This window comes from Centruroides vittatus, unplaced genomic scaffold (genome assembly GCF_030686945.1).
Source record: "Centruroides vittatus isolate TY-2023 unplaced genomic scaffold, ASM3068694v2 contig_904, whole genome shotgun sequence".
Lineage (NCBI taxonomy): Eukaryota > Metazoa > Arthropoda > Arachnida > Scorpiones > Buthidae > Centruroides > Centruroides vittatus.
Window position 1 is genome coordinate 660412 of NW_027122594.1, and position 26927 is coordinate 687338.

Below are 26927 nucleotides of genomic sequence, written 5' to 3' on the forward strand. Positions count from 1 at the left end.
TTCAATGAATGGGCAATACAGTGGACCCCCGATATAACGCGCATGTCGGGCGGGAAACAACACCCGTGTTATACCAAGCGGCGCGGTATAACACGGTTCACCTCTTTACTTTAGCAATAATGTCAAGCTTTTCTTTTACTCATCATGCATACAATAATTAAACACTATTCAAAATACATGCAGGAACTCAATACATACACAATTACTCAATACGCAGTAACAATAAAATGCACTACTCACTAACACCGCACGGACCTGTATAAACGTGTTTGAGCTTATCGCGTCGCAAACATTGCCTGCACTATAACCGAGTGCGCGGTATAGTGAGCAGTGCTATAACGAAGGTCCACTGTATTTTATAAATTATAACTAAAATATGCTAATAACTAGATTTTGTTTTTAATGTATTAGAACAAAGATCTACGATATAATTTAAAATATTGCTATAAAGAAAAATTGATGTATTTACCTTCATTGCGTGATATATTGGTAGACTTTGAAAACGTTGAAATTTTGCCGACTGAACACGAGGATGAAGCTGTAAATAAAATTTTATAGTCACGTGAAAAAAACGTCAATTAAAAAACTGTTTTTCACCTTTAAATAAGCTTTATTGGATTCTTCATCACATTTTGTCATGTATATGTTCTTTAAAGTGCTCCAAGCTTTCTCTAATGGCACCGAAAGCTTTTCAATAGGTTCTATAACAGTATCGAATGTTTTCTCTTGTTTACCATCTATTAATAAACATTTTAAATGTAGTTAATATTTTAACATGTAATAAGTAAGCTTTCAGACTTATTTAACTTTGATAAACTTAACTCGATACTTCTAAACATGAAAATTTCTGAGCCAATATTTATATAAATATAAACATCTTACTAAACCCGATACACTGCAATAACACTCCTTCAACTGCATTATATATGGCAGTTGAAGGAGTGTTAGAACCATTATTTGGAAAACAGATCATATAATATTATAAACTATCATAAAATGGCATTCTAATCTCTTCCTTCCAAGCCTTTCCAACTGTTAAGGTTGAATCATATTATCCGAGAATGGAAACGAGAAGAAAATGTGCGTCTTTCTTTCTCCATTATTCTCTTCCTATAAATATTCATACTTCAAAACAACAAAAAAAGAAGCACACATGCACTTTTGGTACTAGCAGTTTAAAATATGGCACCTCAGCTACAACCAGAAGAATACATTGTCATAAAATTCTTAAAAAATGAGAATACATGTAATTAATTTGAGAAGACAGAGCAGAGAATATTATAATTATAAAAAATTTAAAGAAAATAATTTCAATTTCATTTTTGATAATAATTAAGATATTCTTTGGTACTCAATGTCAAATATGTTATACAATAAAATTAACTCTGATTTTCGACGTTAACAAAATTTGGTTGAAGTTTACTATCTGGGACCATCATGGCCGCCCTTCCAGTTGAGAGTACTCTAGCTCTCGACGACGTCCGTCGCAAGTGATACGCAATCACGTCACTACCTAACCTTACGCATTCACGTGATAATATAACCTAACTTATTCTAATATACTATCGAGTGCAACTACAGAATTAAGACTACAAATATAAATAAATGGTTAAATTTACCTATGGTGGACAAAATGGCGGCTTGTCTCCGATTCCAGCAAACAGAAGAAAGGAAACAGTGAGGACGCACGTTCTAACCTAACCTAACCTATTCTAATAATTAGGCTGGTAGTAATTATGGTAATTTATTAGAATAGGTTAGGTTAGGTTAGGTTAGAACGTGCAATGTCACTGGTGCCACCTACTGACCATTTCTAATCGCGCCTGTACTTGAGATTCCGAAAGGGCGGCCATGATGGTCCCAGACAGCAAACTTCAACCCAAAATTTTAGTAACTTCAGAATTAACAAAGTTTAATAATTGTCACAAATACTTTTGACAGCTAATTCACGTGAATCTGTCGTGTTCGGGTGAAATTAATCAAACAGAACGTTGCAATTTGGAACAAAAATAAGCTTGAAAATCTGAATACACAACAACATTATGATAAGATTTTTGTTTCAAAAGAATAAATTAATTAATTAAAATCTCAGTTACAAGAAAACAAATATTTATATCCAAGCACCTTAATTAAAATTCATCAAAAAACCTATACTAATAAAAATGGGATCACAAAAAGTAACCCTTTTTTGGTTTTTAGGAAAGCTGTAAGAACCACGACAAGAAATGCATCTCGTCATAAATGATATTAATTCCGATACTTCGGGAACACCTGGAAATTGATAAACTTCTTTTGAAAGTGCTAATAATTATGTTCTTTTTAAATCTTCTTGAAACATCATAGAAAGCCTTTGGAGGAGTGGACTTTAAACTTAACAAAAATAAATTAAATTTGAATTTTTTATTTTCTGTGCATCTACACAGAGTTACAAAACTATTTATAAATGCATTTCTGTGTAAAATAATTCTATTTAAATTTGTTATATGTTAATTAATTTATAAGAAAGCAACTTTGTCCTGTATAAAAGAAACTACTATCTTTATGCATCAGAATATTTAGTCAGAGATAGCAAGTGCAAGTAGGCTGGCCATTTGCTGCACTTATATAGAGCAACTACCAAGTAAATTGGTACAATAATCTATAGCATTTAAGTGTACCTACTCTTTGGTGCCAATAAACATATTTTTTTGCTTTAAAAACTATAGCAAATAATTCAAAGATTTTAATTTTGCAATGAGTGGATGACAAAAAATGTGTCTTGCAAGATCAGGTAATTTTACATGTAATAATGCATATATTTATTTTTACATAATGTAAAAATCTATATACCAAATCTGCTTTTTTTGAAATTCAAACATTATATAATTCAAAAACCTATTTTTCCAGGATTTTTTTTTGGATTATGCACATCCATCTTCAAGGACTAATCTTGTTTTGAAATTTGGTCTTAGAGAGAGAGAGAGAGCTCCTTAAGATGAACGTGCTTAGTCCATAAGTCAGTGATTCTCGACCACTGTGCCGCGAGAGTTTTGAAGCGTGCCACCACTGCGAATATCCATACGTAAGCGACGTCGGACAAGTAGTTTAATCGGTTCTACCTTCCTAGGGCATGTTTGGAAATTGTAACCGGTGTTACCAGTGACTGCCAGTAGTTACCGAGACGTTCAGAAAATGTGACCTAAATAACCAACTGCGTTTAAAAATCACCGTTACGATGTCACCGGTTGTCCTGCGGTACTTACCGAAGTAACCGTGCACGCCGCCAAATTTTTAAATTATTAAAAGTGTACAATGATGAAAAAAAGGTTGAGACTAAAGAAAGAAAAAAGAAAGGCAGGTTTGGTTTATGAAATTTATTGAAACTGGAGTTCTTAAGGTTGTAAAAATTTATACAGTAAATTCGGAAATAATACAGAATCTTAAATGAATAAAATACATCGAAGTTACTTTGATATTAATAAAATAAAGCTTTACTAAGCTATTAATGTTTAGATAAATATTGAAGTTTTTCAATATTTATTAAAAGTAATAAGAGGAGCTAAAAATCTTAAATTACGATACGACAGACGAATTACAGATGATAAGATATTTTGCCTATAATTATAAGGTGAAATTTTCCAGACAGAGTCTTTTTAGGAGTATAGATTATAATGACAAACACTATGATGATATAAAAGACATAGATGATCAATATAAAGCCCTATAGTTGTGAGGGTCCTGGCAGACCCACTGGTGGCATAATTGTTGGCTTAGATTAGATGGTCTCTAAAGTTAAACAGATATCTCAGTCATGATTCGTATTGGTTTTACAAGTAGATACCGAAGAGTTAACTAATATCCATTTAATAGTGTCTTATATTCCACCTGACAATAATTATGATGATGATTTCAAGAATACTTTATTGTTCGTAGAAAATTATTCTCTATCTGGAACTAACTTGATGTTATGTGCAGAGTTTAACTCCAGAATTTTAGACATCTTGATCATTTGTCATGTTTTACTGGTGACTGGTAAATTGTCTTGAGAATTTCAAAAGATTCTATAGTTAATGATAGAGGGAAAATTCTTTATCAGTTTTGTTAGGATAACAGTCTTGTTTGTTTAAATGGTTTGTTGCCAGGAGATGAAGAAGGCAATTTCACCTATCATGCAACTAAGGGAGGCAGTGTAATTGATTTTGTCATAGTATCAAAAGAAATATATACTCTTATTGTAAAAGATTTGTGTATTTTATCAAAAATAGCTTTTGATCACTCAGCTGTTTTACTATTTATAATCATCTGCAGTTTCCAAGAAAATTTTTTTTGGTAAACATGAAATATGGAAGAATGAACTTAAATCTTTATTTACTATTACATTAGATAATATTGTATCAGATGGATATGGAGGAAAACTCACATTTAATGATCTAGTGGACTGTACAGTTAAAGCAGCGATGACAGTGAATTTAATTTACGATGTTAAATCTGTACCTCATAAAAGGCATATATGAAATGTATGATTTGGTAGTGAATGTTGGACCATGAGAATATCGAAGAATCGTTTAAGAAGATGAAAAAGTTAAATACAAGTGAATGTAATTTTTTGTATAAAAATTATTTAAAATAGTATAAACTATTATGTCAGAAGAAAAACAGTCTTACTTTTAGAACTTAAAAAATTGATTACATCCAATAACTCTAGAGTATTTTTGCAAATAATTAATAGCTTTAAATGTAAAAGTTCATCATGTCATAGTTTAAGAATTCCCTTTGAAAAATAGTTAAATTTGTGTAATACCTTGTAATACCAATACATAATACCTTTAGAAAATTTAGCAGCATAGAAATTTAATGAGACCAAACGTTCGGTTGTAGCATGTTATGAGAGTGACATTATATCATGACAATGTCCAGGAATGAAGGATTATGTAACAGTTTGTAAGGGTGGTGCCAAGGAAACAATACAAAAAAAAAAAACGATGAATATGACTATGATGGAGGCACAGACTTTTCAAGCAAGAGCATCCTGGAGTTAAAGTAGGAAAATCATTATTTGCAAAGTTAAGTCCTGCACATGTGAAATTATCATCAGACAATGTTTGCTGTTGCAAGTATCACGAGAACTTCCAGTTACTTTTAGATGGATTTAAAAATGCTGGTTTCAGCTTACCTACACTTGACGAGATTGTGAGAAACTATGCTTGCATGTGGATACCAAGCTGTTGCCTGAACAAATGCACAAAATGTTATAAGGTGTCTGCCTTTGTTGACCAGTTGGTGGGAAATGTTTCATCTGATGATGAAATTATATACTATCAGGGGATTCAGAGAACAAGAAAGAAGTCATAAAGTCTACTGCAAAATATGCAGTTGAAGTTCTTACTGAACAGCTGACAATGATAAGGTATCACTGCTTTATTGCAAAGACTCAGCTAAGAGCAATGAAGTTCCTAAAAAATAATCTGAGTGCAGAAAAAGCAGTGATGCAGGTAGACTATTCAGAGAACTTTGCAATTCGACAGCAGAATGAAATAATGGCTGCTCACTGGTTATCTGAAGGGGTTACACTATACACTTGTGTTATAACAGAGAACGGTTCTAACACAAATTATGTTGTAGTGAGTGATGACTTGCAACATCACAAGTTTTCAGTGTTTTGTTGCAACCAGCTTATTTTAGAAGAACATTTGAAGAACAATGCACATATTTCCACCCTCCATATATGCTCAGATGGAGCTCCCAGCCAGTTTAAGAACAGGTATATTTTCTCTTGTCTGTGAGCCAAAGACTGTTCATCCCAGTTTGAGTTCCATCACTATGACTTTTTTTGGGACAGCTCATGGAAAGGGTCCAGTTGATGGTGTTGGTGGCATAATTAAGAGAGCTGTATGGTGAAGTATTCTTCAGAGGGAAAATGTCATCAACAGTGCAGAGGAGTTCTTTGAAGTAGCTAAAAATGTATCTGACAAAGTTAAAGTACTGTTTCTCTCAAAAACAAAGATACAAGCCTGCAGAGAAGAGAAGGGACCTGAGTGGACAAGTAAAAATGTTCCAGCAATTCCTGGGCTAAAAGGTTTGCACTATTTTCAATTAGGAAGCACATCTGATTTTCAGTGCTGTGAAATTTACCCCAGGGAATTTGTGTAGCCAATGAAAAATGTGTTTGCACATCCAAGCTCTACTGTTGGTAAAAATCAAGATAAAGAAACAACAGTTACAGACATCTGTGTTGGAGACTATGTAGCAGTTTTGTATGAAAACATTGAATTTTATGGGACTGTAAGTGAAATAGCTACAAATGGAGATATGCTGGTCAATGCTACACAGTCTACTAGGGGAGGTTGGGTATGGCCAACTAGAAAGGATGAGATATGGTATGAATCAGAAAATGTATTAAAAAAAGTTGATCCTCCTGTTCCCGTTAACTCTAGAGCGGTTATGGTTTTTGACCGAATTTGTATAGTACATTAGAGTTGCAAGTTACATCCGTTACATGTAATTATCACATGACCATCAATAAACGAATAATTTTATAAAAATTCCAATGGTTTTACTTTTTTTCTGATACTGTGTTATATGTTTCATACGAATTGTGCAATAAAAAATGTAAAGTTTCAGAAAAGTTTGGCATTTCATTAGTTACAAAAAAGGTAACGTATTTTTCATGTTACATCCGTTACAAAATTTGATAATCAATTTTCACCAAAGTTTATTAAGACAGCAAGTGTGACTCACTGTTATATTATTTGTCCTAGTTCACACAACAACGCTACAATAGTCTCTTATTTTTAAGAGCAGTAACTTTTTCACATTAAATGAGATTATTGAAAAATCTGGACTGTGTATGTAACAAACACAGTCCAGTTACAATGGAACATCCCACCCCTTAATAAATTTCCTCAATTTTATAAAATAGTAATAAACTTGAAAAAAAAAATCAAAAATTGTTGTGTTACACAATCAAAATTATTAAAATTAAAAAATGATAAATAATACCATTTAAATTAAAATTATTTATCATAATTTGTACTTTATAAATTTTTTGGGAAATTCTTTGTATGCTTGAGAGAAATTTTAGGTCCTTAACAGGGCCGGATTATCGAATAGGCAAAGTAGACAAATGTCTAGGGCCCGTAATTCGGAGGGGCCCGGCTTCAGTGCAAAAGATTTCTCTGTTTCAAAACAAGTTAAAAATTATCTAAGAAATTCGATAGGACAGAAAAGGCTGTACAGGTATTTGACAATTCCTACTAAGCTCTGCTCGACTAGCCATTACCTAAAAAAAAAAAGAAAAAAAAAAGGTCAACAGCTACCCGTGCGTCAGAAGTAATGTACGCTACGGGATCTCTCGCACCATCTAGAAATATTCCTAGGGCCGCCTCTCGTGGTAGTACTGATGGATGGTTATGATTTATTTTCTAAATCTAAACTTATACGTCGCGACATCGCATATTCGATATAGCGTTCAAGTTGCTCGGGTGCGAAGATATTACAATTCAATAGTGTTTTATAAAAGAGTTAAAAAGGGTGACACTACGATATCCGCACCGGGTGTCACCCATGCTAGCTACGCTAATATCACATTATATAAGATTTGTTTAGAAGCAATTTATGTAAATGGGGCCCCAATTTAAATTTTGTCTAGGGCACGCTAGATGCTTAATCCGGCGCTGGTCCTTAATATATTCTGCATAAGTTGTTTTGCACCACATTAGGTGGCGTAAATTTTTTGTGACATCAAGACGGGAGGGTGTTGGAAAAGTGTTGATGAATGCCGACACGGGGAGAGGCGGTCATCTGGGTGTTTGCACATACAAAATAGCGAGGTTGCAGCCAAAGTTTTCATCTCTAAAATGTGAACGTCAAACGATGAGCACAACTATCTTGTAAGCAGCGCTCGACATTCGATGCTCACACTTTAGAGATGAAAACTTTGGCCACAACCTCGCTAATAATTCATTTATTTTAGAATATTGTGTCGTTAATTGTCATTCATTGTATACATGTACTAACAAAAATCTGACTTTTTGGGTGCGTAGGAATCCCTCACGTAAGAAAATACACGGTTTGTCATATAAGTATATTTTAAATTTACTTTGAACTTGCATCAAGTTATTACGTTAAAATGGTTGACAAGAATTTTTGGGTGTATTATAGATTACTCCCTATGGAATTTCAGGGCTTTGATTATATATTTGAACTCAGGGGACCGAAATGAGTTCAACGGTACCCTATTTTTGGACCAGAGACGAAAAATAATGAAGTTATCATACTTTTTCACTTACCATACTTTTTTAATGCTCTCATGCAGACGGCACCATAGTTGCTAGTATTGCCATCTTGCGGTAAAGTCTGCAAACCATGACGTCGGACTACGGTAATCTTCCGGAGGGTAAACACGCGATACGAGAGCAGAGAGAGCGATGTGACTTCCGATCATCGCATGATCGCAAACATGGCGGTCATTCCCACTGTTCGTGCTCCCGACTGACCTCTCGTATGGGAGCCACCACACGCCGCCATGTGCTAAACTAGTGATCGATTCACGGTAGTTCTTGAACAAAGTAAAAAAAGGTGGAAAACGTCTACTAAAGGCAATTTTAACGGCAAGCATGCGACTCCCGATTGCGATAGCGAGGCCACTTAGCAGAGAGCGACGCGACTCCCTATCATCGTGCGATTGCCGGGAAAAAGTATGATAACTTTTTTATTTTTCGTCTCCGATCCAAAAATAGGGTACCGTTGAACTCGTTTCGGTCCCCTGAGTTCAAATATATAATCAAAGTCCTGAAATTCCATAGGGAGTAATCTATAGTACACCCAAATTTTTGTATAAAATCAGAAATTTGGAAAATAATAATGCTAGTTTCAGTATGTTACACAGCTATGGGAAAGTAAAGAATTCATTTTTAGAAATAAAATACTACCCTTGCTAGTAATGCTGCAGTGGAACATCTTATTTACTTGTGGGGACAAATTTTGACAATCACACGACTTAGTTTCAGCCCACCCAGCAATGGAGATAGCAGGATGACGAGGGGCAGTCGCCAGCAGAAAGTCCAGACATTTCTCGCTGGCATTCGATCCAGGGTATCGGGAGCAGTGATTCCAGCAAGGAAACAGTGGGGACGCATGTTCTAACCTAACCTAACCTATTCTAATAATTTTTTTGGTAATAATTATGGTAATTTATTAGAATAGGTTAGGTTAGGTTAGAACGTGCATCTCCACTGTTTCCCTTCTTCTATTTGCTGGAATCAGAGACGAGCCGCCATCTTGGAACCATAGGTAACATTAACCAAAAAATGTTCCAAAGTTTGTATGCTTTCATTTGTTCATTTTCTTTCAAGTTAGTGTTTCTTTTTCACATTGTGTTTGGAATTTGTTACTCTAAAAGTTGTCAATCTTAACTGCTTGCATATAATGTTCTTTACATCAAAAAAATTAACTTTAAAACTTTATATACAACGTATTTATAAACGATCATAACAAACCTTTCAGTTTTTCTTCTAATTTACAAATACCGGATTCGTAATTAATAATAAACTTTCCTACTGCATGGACACATTTTTCAATATTTAACTGAGAATATTGCGGCAAGACATCGTCCTTTAACAGCGAATTCGTTTCTGGTGTATCTTCAGGAATTTCAGGCAATCTATAAATACATAGAATTGAATTGTTTATAATTAATCAAATATTTCATAAAGCAATGTATTTTAAATTTTAATAACATACAAGACAACGTATTTATTCCTATAACTGCTGATTTGTATTGATTGTAAACGGAAGCGTAAGAGTCGCGTGTATGTCATGAATGCCGCCATATTGATTACTGCGGAGTAGTTTTTTTCCCTTCATTGAATAATTTATCTAGTTAAACCAATCAAACTCTCTGTAACAAGTATAATTATTTTTTAATTATTATTTTCGTTTAATATTATATTTAAAACTTCCTTTAATTTAATAAATTCTGAAAATTAATAAAATGCTAAAAATAATCTTTTTGGTATGTTTATTTTCCTTTCTAGAGGGCAGCACAATAAAATTGAATTGACAGTTCACAGATGTTGGAAGTATCGTCAAAAAATCGATTAATTAACGTCATATTTCGTCTAACATTTGTTAATATCATATTTGAACTTTTCTTTTTAATTAAGTAAGGTTCAAGCTAACAATCTGTATATTTTAAACATACAGGATTTATTAATATTAGCGAGGTTGAGGCCGAAGTTTTAAACGCGAAAACGTGTACGTCGGACGTTCAGCGTCGCTTTCCTGTAAGCCTAGAAGTTTGACAATGGCGTTTGGAAAGTCAGTGGAATCATGCTCGACATTCCAAACGCCATTGTCAAACTTCTAGGCTTACAGGAAAGCGGCGCTGAACGTCCGACGTACACGTTTTCGCGTTTAAAACTTCGGCCTCAACCTTGCTATTATGATTTAGTTAACATTTATTAATGCTATATTTTAAAATTTCGTTTACATAAATAAACTCTATCGACTGATAAAGTGCCGAAAATAATCAATAGATTTGTTTATTATTTTTTTAAGTTTAGATTTTTTCTAGAGGGCAGCACAGTAACAAAAGTTGACAGTTCACAGATGTTGAAAGGAAAAGCAAGATGGCGGACTTGTTGAAGTCGTGTACCTGTTGGGTTCGGTTTAAATACGGACCCGAAGAAGTCGAACAACTTCATCGCAGTAAAAGAATCGATAAAATGCTAGAAAAAGATAAACAGTTAATACGTAGACAGGTGAAATTATTATTATTAGGCGCTGGAGAAAGTGGTAAAAGCACGTTTTTGAAACAGATGAAAATCATTCACGGTTTAAATTTTGAAGAAGAAAAAATTGCTGAGTTTAGAATGACCATTTACCAAAATATTATTAAAGGAATGAAAGTTTTAGTCGATGCGAGAAATAAATTGAATATTCCTTGGGAAGATCCCGCGAACAATCGATACGCTTCACACGTGATGAAGTATGAGAACAGTGTGATGTTGGATGTTGATTTGTTCCTCGAGTTCTCTTTCTCTGTACAGAAGTTGTGGAAGGATAAAGGAATCTTATGTGCTTTCGATAGAAGGAGAGAGTTTCAGTTTGTAAGTTTTATGAATTTTAAAATTCGTTATTTCTTAGATATATATTTTAAAAATGAAGTTTCTAACCTTTATTTGACAAGATTTTATCTTTGGAGATCATCGTTGACACTGTTAGAATTGTAGGCTATCCTTGTACGTATAAAAACATCTGAAGAAGTCGGGGTCTAGGAGCAACTCTTCGCAAGATATTCATTCCCAATAGTTTTCCTTGCTTAAGCCTGGTAGTCCCATTCGGAAAAAGATGACGGAACGGCAAAATGACGTCACTTTTGCTGTCGAAGCCGACGGAATACAATGTTTAAAATTTTTAACTTTTGCTGTCGCGGAAAGCAGAACGGCAAAAATTAGACAAATAGGAAGACCTTTTAGCAATATTGTCATAAAGATTACGTGGGACGATAACATTCGAACTATGGCGGTTGGCAAGCTAAAAAGCTTTATTTGTACACTAATACGCTAATATATTTCATTTACACGCTATATTACTATCCAATTTAAATATTAATGTCAAATAGATGTGCTTACTGTGTAAAGTATTGGGAATGGCATAATCGAATTGATGACAAAAGCTAACTTTAGATGATTTAGAATATTTTTCCTATCCAAATTATTTGTTTTTGAAGTTTTTTATTTGCGATAAGATCAAAGGCAAACTTAAAAAGTTTAATTGATATAATATTGCAATCCCGATAGAAGCCATTTTCGACTACTGGCACGTGGCCTACCTACTGTAGTAGCTTGTTTATATTTATAGCTGGTAGATGGCGCATTTCAATTGTAGAGTAATTTTCGCATGTGAGTACACGCGACACGGAAAGACGACAGAGTGGCAACCGTTTCCGCATGTGAGTACCAGGCATTACCTTCTAGTTTGGCTTGGTACAGTACATCCAAAAATTGGTTCCTCAGATTATGAGATTTCTCCTAATGAACAGCTGAAAGACTGTTCACTTGGAGAAACTTTATAATCTGTATACTAGTAAGCACATAATAAAAAAAATTAAATTTTGCTATGATATATTGCACGACATCAACCTTATGCACTAATTATACAGTGGAAAAAATAATGGAAACAACTGCATTGCAGATGTCCTTGGTTAATGTGGGTAGAAACACTATATAGCAGATAACGTAACTGTTTTGTTTTCTCTATGATGTCAGTGGATCGTTCAACTGTTATCGAGCATTAGGAATTTGAAGAATTGTGTTAGTTGTGTGATGTGTCAGACAAATGGTTTTCAAAGAGGCAGGTTGTGAAGTCTATCCAGCTGATGCATATGTAACTAGAAGTACCCATTTATTGGGAATACTGAGAGGTATGCTGTCAAAAGTTATGATGGCATACATGCTTTAAGATATAACATCTTTGGCTAAGAAAAACATTGGTCAAAAATTGGGGCTGAACGATGGAAACAGAAGGATTGTAACAAAAAGTCATAAAACTAGTGCTTCTACAATGACTGCAGAGTTTAATATTTATCTTTGGGATCCAGTCTCTACCAAAATTGTTAGGAGAGACCTTCATAAATAGAATATTCATGGCAGGGTAGCAATTCACAAACAACTGATAACACTAGATAATGCTATAAAGCAAAAGCAGTGGTGTAATGAGTACTACTCTTGAACTGCCAATGACTGGAAAACTGTTATTTGGTTTGATGAATCACCTTTTGCACTTCCACTATACTGCATGTTTGTTTGAAGTACTCTTAAAACAGCTTACTGTAGTATAAACAGACAAAGATGTTACCTTAACAAAAGGTTTTATTCGTGTCTAAAATGCACGACTGTTACAAATTCAAATGCAGCAAGAAACAGTGCTGCCAGTCCAAGAGACTACTGTGGGGAAAAGTGTTGCCACACTGTGACACTACTACACTTATGATCCTGGCTGTCTAATTCCAAAGGTTAAGAAAGTGAGATGTCAGGTCAGACAAATTTAGCTAGTTAACTCAATAAAGTGCTAGTGTTGTATGAATGCACCATTGTTTTTTTGATATATTTTTTTTCACTTATACAGGGATAGCATTTTACAAATAATAATTATGTAAAGAAGCTGAAAAAAATTTATTAAAAGCATGTAATTTAAGCATATATCTATTGCATGCATTAAAATAAAGAACTTTTTGTCAAGCATAGTTCAAGATTAAACTTTCCTGATTATTGATCAAAAATTTCCTAATTTTGAATAATAGGTATTGGTGTCAGATGAAATTGTGATGTGTAGGTGACTGACATGTACAATTTTCGTATAATCTTTCTGTATTCCTTCCTAATATATTGAAATGTACTTATTAGAAAGTCTTTAGAGCTTTGAAGTGTTTATGAACATCAAAGAGATATTGAATCTAACAAGCTTATAACATGATTAATAAGACAACTCACAATCTGCTATAAAGAATAAAAATTTTGCTGTATTATGATTTATGACAGAAAATTTCTGCTTAATTTCTTTTTTGAAAAAATTATAGTTTAGAAATATCTTGCATTTAGCGCACAAGTTTTTTTCCTTTTTTTAAATTGGTTTAGCTTATTTTAACATTACTTTCACTGTATATTTTGGTCTGAATTCAATAGATCAGCCCAGTTGAACATGAGGGAAATATGAATGTCCAAATTTTCATTGATAAATGATGATTTGCTTGGCATTTCTACCCCAAACAGTCTTCTCACAAAAGATAGTTCAGGGTAGAAAAACTCCTCTTCACATCTGCCCTGCTAGCAAGAACTGACAGAGCTTTTAATGCCAAATGACTCAAAATTGGCATTTTCCTGATATAGCACATCTAGAAATTTATTATATCATTGCACACTGCTCTGTTTTCATTGTTAATCAAAATATTGTTGTGAGCTATCTCTTCCTTCTGTGCCTTTTTCTCGGAGAATCTGCATAATTGAGAAGGTATTCTATCCATTGCTTGGTTATGATTCAAATCTAGGATTTCAAGCTCTTTTTAAAATTGCCATGCTGGAGGTTTGCCATTTAGATAAAGTTGGGGCTTTAACCCATACTGAGTGGTACTGACAGTTCCCAAATGCCTTCAAGAATTTGCTTAATATTTCCTACAACATTGAATTTGGATCCGGGCTGTGACTCCAGTTTCTTGATCAAGTTGTGTAAAGCTTCAGCTTGGCTTGCAACTGTGTGTTCTTTGAATTTGGACTGATCAAGTAACTCGCCGAGTTACTTCTATAGCCTGCATTTCTCTAATCATTGTCACTCTATCATCCCATTTCTTGTAGTAGTATGAAACTCTTCTAGCCATATCCATTGAGTAATAACTGTACAGGTGGCAGTATTGAAGTGTGGGTCTTGGCAGATAGAATTATCTACAACAAATGTCTTGTGTTTGCTGCCTTCATTAGATCTGCCTTTGTCCCTGAAATGAAACAGTTCAGGGTGCTGTTCTAGGGCTTACTTCTACTGCAAATAAATTTGTAATATGTGCCCGGCATATTGTATAGAACAATCTCTTGCATACTGGCATGAATTTCAAAGCAGCAGCATTCATATACAGAGCATTGTCTGTCAAAAGTCCAATAAAATTATCTAGCTCAACATTCAAAAGTTTAATGCAAACACTTCTTTAACAATGATATCACTGTTGCACTTCTCTACAATCTGTGATGAAACTAGACAGAGTAGTTTGTAGGTTCCAAGGCACACAATGTATTTACAACTTTCCTGTTTTTCATGTTGACTGACTCATCCAGTATCAGTAGAATGTCGGTACCTCGACACATCTGTACAGTAGTGTCTAAAGTTTTGTTACCAACATTGGGGAGAATCCTGCTCAAAGTGTTTTCACTAGGCAACTTTTCACTTTGGGATATTGTTTTAAATTAGACTTCATCCACTTTCAGAATACTTCATGACAGAAAATGTAGAAGAGTATTTCTGCAGAACAGAATACAGAAACCATGTCTTGCCATCTTGAAGGTTTAATATTTCTGGAAGCATTAAACCATGAAGTATTGAGATTGCAGGTTCCATTGCTAAGAAACCTTATATGGCAGATATATAATTACCTTGGCTAATTATAGGTTTGCCATCATGCTAAAGTATTATTTAGTGTTGTAAACTTAAATTAATGGTATATTAAATATGGTTATATGTAAGCAAAATGAACTAAAAATTTACAGGACAGAGCAACAACTGCAATACAGATAATCCGAGTCGGGTGTAACTGGTAGCAGATGAGGCACGTGCTGCGGATGCTAGGTAAGGGAGGTGCTAAAGAGAGAGGGTGTGAAATTATTTGAAAAACAAATATTAAAAATAATTCACTGAAACCAGGTAAATGGGCACCGAGAAGAAGAGGTGTGTAAGAGAAAAGCGGACTAGATGTCCCAATCCTTCCAAATAAGAGAGGAGTGTCAAGATGTTAGTTTGCCCAGGAAAACAGAGAGCCTAGTCGTGCCTCCGATCCAAGTGAACATACTCCAAACAATGCAACCTTTGCTACTTCACAAATGAGTGGGGCAATTGCTGAAAATGTGCTCTCCAATCCTGTCCAAATTAAAAGAGATACCAGAGAATTATTTAAAAATCGAATTAAAAATAGTGAGATTGGATACTTTTGCTCTGGATACAGAAGCACTTTATTACCTTGATCACATAACTTCATGATTGTAAGCCAATCTACTCGACCAATGAATTAAATTACAATAAAATTAGTGTAAAATGAATAATCTATTGCTTTTAGCCCTTAATATTATTTTACATTTAGTCTAGATATATACACGCGGGCTTATCACACCAATGAATGAGATTAAATTACAAATTCTCATTCACTGGTGTGATAAGCCTGCATGTATGTGTCTATTTGATCTAGACTAAATGTGAAAAAAAATATTAGTATAAATGTTTTTTAAAAAACTTCAATGCGTTGATGTAACCTTACAATCTTTTGTAAGGGGCCATCCATTAATTATGTACACTGTTTAAGGAGAGGGGAATTGTGTAAAGTATATTATTGTACACAACGGGGAGGGAAGAGATTGAGGCACTGTCTTTGTAGACATTTTTAGTGTTACTAGTGGTGTATGAATTTGCTCTTATAAGCCTACTTACTAGTCATGTGAATAAACTATCAGTTAGAAAATATTTGCAGGACTTTGTTAAAATTTTAAAAAACTTAAAGGGTTCATAAACCTTTTTAAAATTCATAAACCGGAAACGTTCTCCTTCTTAATTACATATACAACAGTAAGTGTAATTAAGTGGTAGGAAGTTTGCCAGAAGTACACCATTGTACACTACAAGAAGGGAGGGAAAAATCAGCTCGAAAACTGGACTCTCAGTTAATGGATGGCATCTAACCATACGTACTTATGCTATTTGTATGAATTTTATTCATTATTTCAATTACTTAGAATGAAAATAAAGTAAGTCTTAAAATTTTCTTTTGAAATGCCTGTACAAAGCATTAAGCATCTACAAGGAGAATTATGCAGTTTATAAAATTATTTTAGAATATTTAAACACAATTTTGTCTATAAAAAATGTAATTTAATTCTATAAATTAAATTAAATTTTTTACTCTATACATTTAATTACTTTGTAATGTATTGTGTGTATATTTTATAAAAAGAAAAAGATATGCTATTATTTTATGCTACTAAATAATTATTATTTTGAAAATATTCAAATTTTTTTTCTAACTATTAAACATGTATATAAAATGGTTAATTGCATGGAAGAAAGATATTGATGACTGGATGCTCCGAGGTCTCATGTTTCACACTTTCCTATTAGTCTTTTCTTTTCTTCCTCCTCCTCATTTCCTCTAAAACTCTTCATCCATCCTTTTTAAAGGCTATGCTGTAAGGTTGGGCCTTCTACGCCTTTCCAGTAAAGTAAACCATGAAGTATTTTGCTTCCTGCTGTTACTATTGCCCTTACAATGTTTTTCACTTGCAATATGTATACTCACAGTGAATTTCTTTTTGTAGCTGACCATAGTATTGCACAGATTTCCATCTTCCACTGCAAACCCTTCCTCAGGAAATTCATGTAATGAAAGAATTGCAGTGTCTTGGGCATTATCTTAAGATACAATGAAATACACTTAATAGAAATTTGATTTATTTGAGACACTGTAGCAATGTAACTAACAGTTATTAGATCATTGGACCCAATATGCTATAAACTAAACACCAACCAAATGCCAAAAATCTATCGGGCTAGATATGGCCAAATACTAAATAAATTATATATAATTTATTTAGTATTTCGCCATATCTAGCCCGATAGATTTTGGTTGGTGTCTAACGTGCCACTATATTGCTACGCCCTCAAAAATCTTTCTGTTGTGTCGACAAGTTGCTATGGTAGTCAATAGGGTTTCTCTAACAGGATCCTTGTAATTCCAGGTGTTTTTAACTCTGGAAATTCTTCTCATTCTGGGAAATCCCACAGATTTCTTAAAAGTTCACTTTTTTTTTATTTTGTGTTAAGGTTGAGGAAATTTTTCAAATAGAAAGTATAATTAACTCATAAAATGTCAGAATACATTATTAATTTTAAGCCTGCTTATTAGTTTTTTAAATGTTTACTTGTTATGGCATGTCACAGATTGTTAATAATCAATACCTAGCCTATTGTGGCAGGACTGAAAATTCTTTACTTGTCAGAATTTGTAATATCTTGAATAACTTGTGCTTACTCTATCTTAATTTTTAACCATGCCCAGTAGTTTCAATAACTGCATTACTCTAGGTTGTGCAAATTGGGCAAGGATATAAACGAGTACGAAGTCTGCAAGTACGAAGCTTTTCTTCATAAACTTATTATTAAAAACAAGCAAACTGCCGAATTATTGGGCTATAAGCTTGATGTTTCTATTAAAGCAGTTGAGGTAGACAAATCAAGAATACAGCAAAAGAAGTACTGTAGTGCATCTGGAGAATGAACTAGAAATCTTCCAGGCTACGGGTGAAAAAACACATAACATTCGTCTTCTCAAATAAACACAACAGCCAACCCGTAACATATAAACCTACCACCAACCAAGCCGAAATTATCGGGCTGGAAACGGCTATATTATAATTAATATAGCCGTTTCCAGCCCGATAATTTCGGCTTTGGTTGGTGGTAGCTTTATTTGTCTTCTCTTAAATGCATTAAAGATGATTCCACCCACATTGATTAAATCGAAAAGGACATTTCATTTAAATGTAATTAAAATGTATATTTAATTAATTAGTTTAATTCTATTATTATAATTTAGTGTTTAGATATGCTTGCCTCTTCGAAATTTGGTTATGGTTTATTGTAAGTTTTTTAGCAATTATAAATACAATGGATTCATATTATGTTGTTTTATTTTCATTATTACAAAAGTACAAAAGATATGTAGACGATGTTCTAATTATTTGGAAGAATGATGCAATGATACAACGATTCTTAGACCAAGTGAACTCTAACCACCATGGCTTAAAACTTAACCTTGAGCAAGTTAGTAACAAGGAGCTACACTTCTTGGACGTTGGCATTGAATTTAAGAATGGAGCTTTATGCACGAAGGTGTACATCAAGCCCACACATGATAAGATGTATATTCCGGCAAACTCCAATGACCCAACGGTTTATAAATTATCCGCATTTAGGGCCCTAATCAGAAGAGCGTTTTTGTATTGCTCAGATGTAATGGACACGATGAATGAGCTGGGTAGAATCAAAAAGGTAGCAAAGGAGTTAGGGTTTGGAACAAGAACTATAGAGCGTTTAATAACGGTGTACGTAAGGCCTAGGAGCAACTCTAAGAAGAAACCGGAGGCTGGGGATAACTTCACAAAGTTTACGTATAATAAATGTCTCTTCCCGATTATGAAGCAAATAGCGAGACACAAAAACGCCAGTATAATATGCAAAAGGGCCCCCACAGTGTATAGGTTGATTAGAAACGACAAAGAAAGAATTGATGATAAAGAGCAGGCAGGAGTATATGCAATTCCCTACAGAAATGACCAGTTGGGAATCGATAAGGACTACGTAGGTGTCACTAATAGAAACCTTGGAGTGAGGATAAAGGAGCACCGGTACGATGTCGCAAAAAACAGGTGTGCAACAGCATTATCCAAAATGGCACAAGCGGATGGTTCAGTTGTTGAATGGGAGGATGCCAAAATTCTTGCAAAAGTACGCTCGCCAACGCTGTCATCCACAACTGAGAAATGCGAAATCTACAGAGCGAGTTTGGCTGACAGATGTTTAAATTATAAGGATGCGACGGGGCTACCGTCATCCTGGAAATACATAGTAAGAAGTAACACACGTAATAATGCGTCTGCCGTGACTCAGTAGGTATCTGGGTTAATGCATAAGAAATTGTTCCTTAAGATTTACGGCCAGTCACAGTATTTTATTTTATTTTATTTTCATTTTCGTTTTTCGTGTTATTTTGATTTTTGTTATTTATTATTTTGTGGTATGCTTGTTCTATTAGTTTAATTTAAACGTATGTTCTAATTTGGTTTAATTTTGAACGTGTTCGATTTTGTATTAGAGTCGAACAACTGTAACCTGAAGATGGCCCATAAATTGGGCCGAAGACGTTAGTTTTAGGTAATAAATATCTATTCTCAGCAATAAGGTGTATTGGATGTATCTAGTATATTCATTAAGAAGCTGAGTCGGAGTAGGTGATTATTTTATATTCTTTGTTAAATATAGTGTATTTTTGAAAAATAAAATATTTTTTTGTGTCTGAATTTTGCTGCATTTTGTTCTGAAGACAAGAATAAAAGACACAATACTGGTCAGGATTCTTATATTAAACTATATTTGAATGTTGATGTAAATTTTATATCAATGTATTTATAAAGTTATATTAATTTTAATGCCATTTTTTAATTATTAAATTTATTTATTAATTAGATTTCACATGTAAATATTCATAATGTAAATTAATTAAAACTTTTTTTTTATTCATTTTTAAATTTCAGGGTGATGGTGTGAAATACTTTTTCGATAATTTAGAAAGAATAAGAAGTGTAGTAAGTAAAATTTTTTATCATAAAAAATTAAGATGATATTCTTTTAACAGGCAACCTAATCCAGGGAAAGTATCACTAAAGTATACGGTATATTAGTACAAAATTGTGATAGATAGCCAGTTAGAAGTGTATCTAATTTTTTAATTCAAATGAAACCTTTAATAAGTAAACAATGCAATTTGAAATTCATTTCTGTTATATATTTTCATGTAATTTATAACAAAAAAGAAATCATTGTTATTTTGCTCTTACACATTTTAGAACAAATATTTTTTTCGGGTATAACCTCATAGGTTTTGGAGCCTATGGGGGTTTCACCCGGTAACAGTTACTGACCTGACGATAAATATTTTTCACTGCTCTTATTATATATGTTCTTATTTACATTCTTTTGTTTTTAGTTTATATCTGCAAATAATGGCATCTATATTCATTTATTCTCTTGCCTATAAATAAGTATAATGTAGTTAACAGAAGCAAAACCAAAAATCACTTGAAACATGAAACAATGACTCCATAACCATCTAGAAGGAATAATCCTACATTGAGACAAATTTAGTAGTCTATTTTACTAGTTAAATCAGTAAAATTTAATTGTACTGGTATCTGTTGCATCTGTAGAATGATCATTTTCAAAGTTAAAATTGATTAAGAACTACCAATGTGTCAAGAGAGACTTTCTTCACTTTCCGTCTTGTCCATTGAAAGAGATATTGCTGCAGAAGTGGAATTTTTCTCTGTAATTGATGATTTTGGAACTGCTAAAAGCAGGAGAGCTGTTTCGTAGACGAATTTCTGTACTCCTACTAAATTTTTCAGTTTGTCGTAAAACTATTCTGCACATTTTTTAATTACTTTATTGTGTCTTTTACCGCCTGTTCCTATATTAAAAATGTTTGCATTATCGTAGACTTAAATAAATCCACCTTTTTTTCCCAATGCCCTTTTAAGCGAGTATGAGGAGTCGGCGGAAAAATACACGACGACTCCGACTCTCCGGCTTATAAGGAATTAAAAACTTTCATCGTCTGAAACAGACTCGACTATGAAAGTTTTTACTATTTATTAATAACGACAATGTTTTCAAGCTATCTAGGTTCACTGTCATCTGGTTTTAGTTGAATTGAAACTCTAAAACTATATTATGAGAAACTGGGATGATGATCAAAAATGCTTTTGATAATTAAAAGCAATATAATTTATATGAATTACATTTTATGCACTCAAGAATGAAGAATATTCAGTATACTCTAATATAGTCTATTCCATTAAAGTTGACGTGGTAAACAGAATGATTTTGGTATTCACTCCATTGATGAAATCAGATTAGTTTGCTATAATCAGCATTACGTGAAATGAAATTAATGTTTAGTTTGTTGTATTTTTAAAGAAATTTAATTAACAAATATTTATAATCGTCCACATTTTTGTCTTTCTTAGTAATTTTTAAGTCATTTATTATATCAAGATAGAAAGAAAATATGTAATTTAGTTGTTGTATAAAGGTTGTAGATACAAAATTGATTTTGTAAAACGTGTATAATGTTTATTTTGAGAAATTGGAAAAAAAAAAAAAACTTTTATTTGAAATGTATGGATGTCTTGAACAAAAGAAATTTGATAGAATTGTTCTAATTATGTATAATATATACCGTATTTACTCGCATATAAGATGAGGTGTGACTTTAAAGAACAAAATAAAGAAAATTAGATTTAGTAATACAGTTCAAATTTTATTTTGTTTAATCACAAGTAAAGTATCAAATAAACATAATGGTTCACAAAAATTATTTGCAAAAATGCAAAGAATCTTTCGCTCGCACGTATAGGATAACCTAGGATTTTGAAGCTGTGATAAATGAATAAAAACCTGGTTTTATATCAAAGTAAATACGGTAATTATGCTGAATATTTCTAAGCTCATCCAGAAAGTAAGTACTGTTTGGGTATTTAAAAAGATTTGTAATTTGTTTTTATTTGTATTTTATTACAGAAAAATCTACATACCTTAAACTACTTTTTGACATATTCATCATGTGAATTAAGGCATGTGTCGTATCTTGGCACTAATTGCAACATACCCGCTTTGTAGAATTTGGCCGCCTGCGACCCGAACCGGTTCTGGACGTTTACCTTGATCTCATCATCACTTGCGAAGTGATGATGAGATCTACAGCTTACTGTGAGACATTGAAGAAGTTACGGCGTGTGATACAGAACAAAAGGCATGAACTACTGACTTCTGGCATTGTGTTTGTGCATGACAATGCGCGACCACATACTGCACGCATAATGACAACACTGCTGGATTCATTTTGCTAAGAACAATTCTGTCACTCTCCTTATAGTCCGGACCTAGCTCCATTCGACTTCCATTTGTTTTCTCATCTCAAGAAATTTCTTTGCAAGTGATGATGAGATCAAGGTAAACGTCCAGAACCGGTTCAGGTCGCAGGTGGCCGAATTCTACGAACCAAGTATGTTGCAATTAGTGTCAAGATACGACACATGCCTTAATTCGCATGGTGAATATGTCAAAAAGTAGTTTAAGGTATGCAGATTTTTCCGTAATAAAATACAAATTGCAAATCTTTTTTAATACCAAAACTGGTACTTACTTTCTGGATGAGCGTAGCATATTATTTACAACGGGTTTAAATAATATGCAAAACTTACTTGTTAGACATTATTTTGGAAATCTTCATTGCTACTGGAAGATTCTTCCAACAAAATTACAAAGCTATCCATTATTTTTATTTATTTATTCAGTTATTCCATTTAATTGCTACATATGTTTTTCTTCCTGTTGTAGATGTGCATTACATTTTAGCAAACATTCTTCATTTCTTCGTCAAATAACTTTCTGATGGTCAGATAATCCAAATGCTGTATCTTTGCCCGCAGTGTAGTTTTTCACGCTTGCCCATGTTAATTTTATCGGATTTAGATTACAGTAAGAAAGTGGCAATCATAATACCGGTAAACTCAAAAACAAAGCAATTTCATTTATTTTGCATTTCTTATATTTATGCTTAATCCTTTTTACAAGATTTAAATGTCCAGTTTTAACATTTATGCATCAGAAGTAATATCTTACTTCGTAATCATTTAATTATTTCTTGTTTTGTCCAATTGACATTTCCAAAGAGCCGACTACATGGAATTTTCTGGTTTTTCATCACCGAATAAGAGTCAGTTTCCTGTAGAAAGTCTTCCCGGAGGCACCTCTCCCTTGGTAGATCGCCCACATGTATCACCTTATTCCAACAATCCAATCCTATTGGTGTTGATTTTTTCTAATTTTACAGAATATGGAGCATTATCAATTCAAATAATGTTTGCTTTATCGAATTAGGAATAATGGTCTCAAACCACTTTTTTGAACGTCTCACCATCCGCTTCTTTCTAATAATGGCTCTACATTGATTCGAAAGCAGTGTGGACAAATCTACAAACTTCCAATGCATCTTACAATAGGGCTTTTTTCTGAAGGATTTTTTAAATCTAAATTGCCGAAAAGAATTGCATTATGACTAGACATAATCGTAGCGTCTTTCCAAACAGTTTGCTTTCTATTGCTCGAATTAATTCTGATTTTGTCTAAATAATAAATTATCAATATTCTGATCTGTACTCTTATTTGTGTAAATATTCTGGTTGCCAATGTCAAATCTTTGACTAAGGAGAAATTACAATCATGATATATTTGAAATTTCGAAAATAGGAAGGAAAATATAATTTAATCAGCAATCCTATTTGTAAATGGACCATAATACTATATAGAATTACTGAGTATTAAAAACATGCACAAACACACACACACACACACACACACACACACACATATATATATATATATATGTGTGTGTGTGTGTGTGTGTGTGTGTGTGTGTGTGTGTTAAAACCGTTTCATAGATTTAACAGTGTTGAATACAATAATAGTAGTATCTTAGGTATGTCCAAATAAGAATATTATATATTAATTCTAAAATTTAAACTCAAAATTTATGTCATTTAGAAATAATATTTCATATTACTAATTTTATTCTGTTTTTAGGATTACGTACCGTCTAATCGAGATATTCTGCACGCAAGGAAGGCGACCAAAGGGATTACCGAATTCACCATTCCAGTTAATGGTATTCCATTTCATTTCGTCGACGTGGGAGGACAAAGATCACAGAGACAAAAGTGGTTTCAGTGCTTTGACAGTGTCACTTCCATCCTTTTTCTTGTGTCCTCCAGTGAATTCGATCAGGTGTTGTTAGAGGACCGCTCCACCAATCGACTGCTCGAATCCCTAAGGATTTTCGATACGATCATTAACAACAGATGCTTCAGCGAAGTGTCTTTTATTTTGTTTCTCAACAAAACCGATCTGTTGAAAGAGAAGATCGAAAGAAGAAGCGCAAATATCTCCGAATATTTTCCGCAGTTTCGAGGGGATCCGTTTAGCATCGATGATGTGCAAAAGTTCATCTTGGATTTGTTTGACGACGTTCGAAGGGATAAAAAGAAGCCATTGTTCCACCATTACACCACCGCGGTGGATACGGAAAACATAAAAGTTGTATTTAATGCCGTCAGGGACACCATCTTACAAAAGAACATAACACAACTTATGTTACAAAAAAAAAAAAAAAAAAAAAGAACTACTGGCTCTGAGAAGAGTCATAAATTTAACCAAAGAAAGTCGAGAATCGGCAATACTGATCTTCGAAAATATTTATTTTCCGAGTTTTGTTTTAGGAATTTTAACAGATGAATATCTGCTCTTTTTTAAAATTTATTTATATAATTCCAGTTAAAAGTTTATTATTTATGTATGTATATACAAGGTATTATCTATTAATTCCAAAAATATTAGCCCGGCGTACAGTCTCTAGTCACTACGTATAATTCAGGGTTTATATATAAATAAATACACATGTAGCAGCTCATTTTTTAATACATTTTTGCAAATATCGGAAGAAAACATTACAAAAAAATTACGTTAAACGTAATTTTAAAAAGCTTTAAATCAAAATGTCAGGCCCGCAAGTAATTTAAAATACTCGTTTAATGTATAGTTACAATTTTGTTCTCATCCCAGATTCATTTGTAAATATTTAAAAACTTATTGTACTTAACAGTTTGGGTAGCTATAAATATATTGTGGATGTTTTCTATCGGCAAATAAAAATTTGCTCCACTACTTAATCAAAAAACGTAAACGAATAGAGTATAATGTTTATTTCCTCTACTACAATAGTGCCTTAAACTGCCAAGGAACTCTTAACCCGAGATTCAAATGTGTGCGAGAAAGTCGTAATTTTTATTCTTTTCGTCTGAATTTGTCTTTTTAGCGCAATTCCAATATATGTATATCAAGATAATGTGAAACTAGGAATATTTATAACAATTTTTTTATTATCTTTACAAATGTAATAATATATCAAATGAATAAGGTAAAATTTGTTTTGATAATTTTTATTTAAATCTTTTAATGTTGTTAAAAAGTATTTATTACTATTTCAAATTTTTCTTAAAAGTTGAATAAATTCAGGTGTCTTTTGAAAATAACTGGAATACTTTTAAGTTGTTTTTCTTTCTTTACAGGTGAATGTTACACTTATTCATTTAAACAGCGAGATTACAGGAAAAAAACTAGAAATGAAATTAGAAATAAGTGTTCGAGTACTTTCGAATTGTGACAGCAGTGCAGAACACTAGAAATTTTCATACCCGAGATAATTCTAGTAATACACCTCCTTGGATATTTTGTACCCAAAGGCACAAAGTGTTCTAACTTTTCAAAAATTCATACAGATTGTTTAAATCGTACGGGAAAAACAAACTATCGACGATAAGAATATTTCCGATTAATCATTATAGTAAGTTATATGGGTGGCCCAAATGAGACTCTTACAGTAAAGTATTTCAATACATAGTGCTTTGCGTTTGTTGGCATTGTATAGTATGTCAGGAAGTCAGCTGTTATAATCGGAAAGTGTGATGAGAAATTTATGCCCTGGAACTGAGGAACCAAAAATTGCTATTCCATAAGGAACATTGATGTCCCGACCTAATGTTTATAGACCTTGCTTAGACGACTGTACTTCAATAGGGAAATAAGACTACATGTTGCATCATCTGATGAATCCTAGGAAAATTTCGAAAGGAATGTGGATGGGTTTTAGTGTGTAGGGTTAGAACTCGTTCACCTCTCCTTATACAGTAATTTAAATGTCTTGATAGACAATGCTGATATTGAAGTTGTCGAATTCATACAAACAATTTGGGTGTAATATTAGAAAGAAAGGATTTTAATTGAAGTGTTAATAAATTATTGAAGAATCTAGCAATTCATTTTTTGATCAATAGTGGATTATGGTACATCAGTTTGGATGTCCACCACCACGTTAAATCCAAATTACATAAGATATATTTACTGCTAAGTAAACTTGTAAATCTACCGTACATTACTAATTCGGAATTACTTGCTGCCGGATTGCAGATTCCGTCCTGCGAAAATAAGTTGATCTATTTCGATAATTTATTGTAAAATGTTGAAGGGGCCGATGATCACTCGTGTAAATAATATAAGAATTCTCATCGTAAGTACTCTTAATCATTCTTTAATTTGTATTATGCCTTTCTCTTTATTCAAACATGTTTTTTTTTGTCGGAAGTCGTCAAATGTGAAAATTTCGTCTATTTCAAATACACAAAATGTGTAAAAAATGGATAAATAATCTCTACTGTATAACTATTTTACGTGTTTTATCTGTTTGTATCCATTCATATGTATTTACTTATATGTTTTCTATGTTAGTTTTACTTTACCAATTGTGTTATATA

The 26927-nt window shown here is 33.0% G+C and overlaps 3 protein-coding genes across 3 annotated transcripts in view; 1 reads left to right on the plus strand and 2 right to left on the minus strand.

The window, feature by feature from the left end:
• Positions 1-9893, minus strand: part of LOC136984116 (uncharacterized) — a 43851-nt gene extending 33958 nt beyond the window's left edge. Inside the window, exons 1-4 of the mRNA XM_067281042.1 lie at positions 9721-9893; positions 9477-9640; positions 598-737; positions 470-538 (exon numbers count right to left, since the gene is read on the minus strand). Of these exons, the coding sequence (XP_067137143.1) occupies positions 470-538; positions 598-737; positions 9477-9640; positions 9721-9809 (462 nt within the window). The 5' untranslated portion in view covers positions 9810-9893. The remainder of the gene's footprint in view (positions 1-469; positions 539-597; positions 738-9476; positions 9641-9720) is intronic.
• LOC136984128 (dynein light chain roadblock-type 2-like) overlaps positions 1-26927 on the minus strand; it is a 221667-nt gene that overhangs the window by 179721 nt on the left and 15019 nt on the right. The window lies entirely within an intron of this gene.
• LOC136984147 (guanine nucleotide-binding protein subunit alpha-13-like) lies at positions 10576-25649 on the plus strand. Its single transcript, XM_067281083.1, has 3 exons — positions 10576-11087; positions 20037-20087; positions 24145-25649. Exons 1-3 carry the CDS (start codon positions 10608-10610, stop codon positions 24850-24852), a joined length of 1239 nt encoding a protein of 412 aa, XP_067137184.1. The 5' UTR covers positions 10576-10607; the 3' UTR covers positions 24853-25649.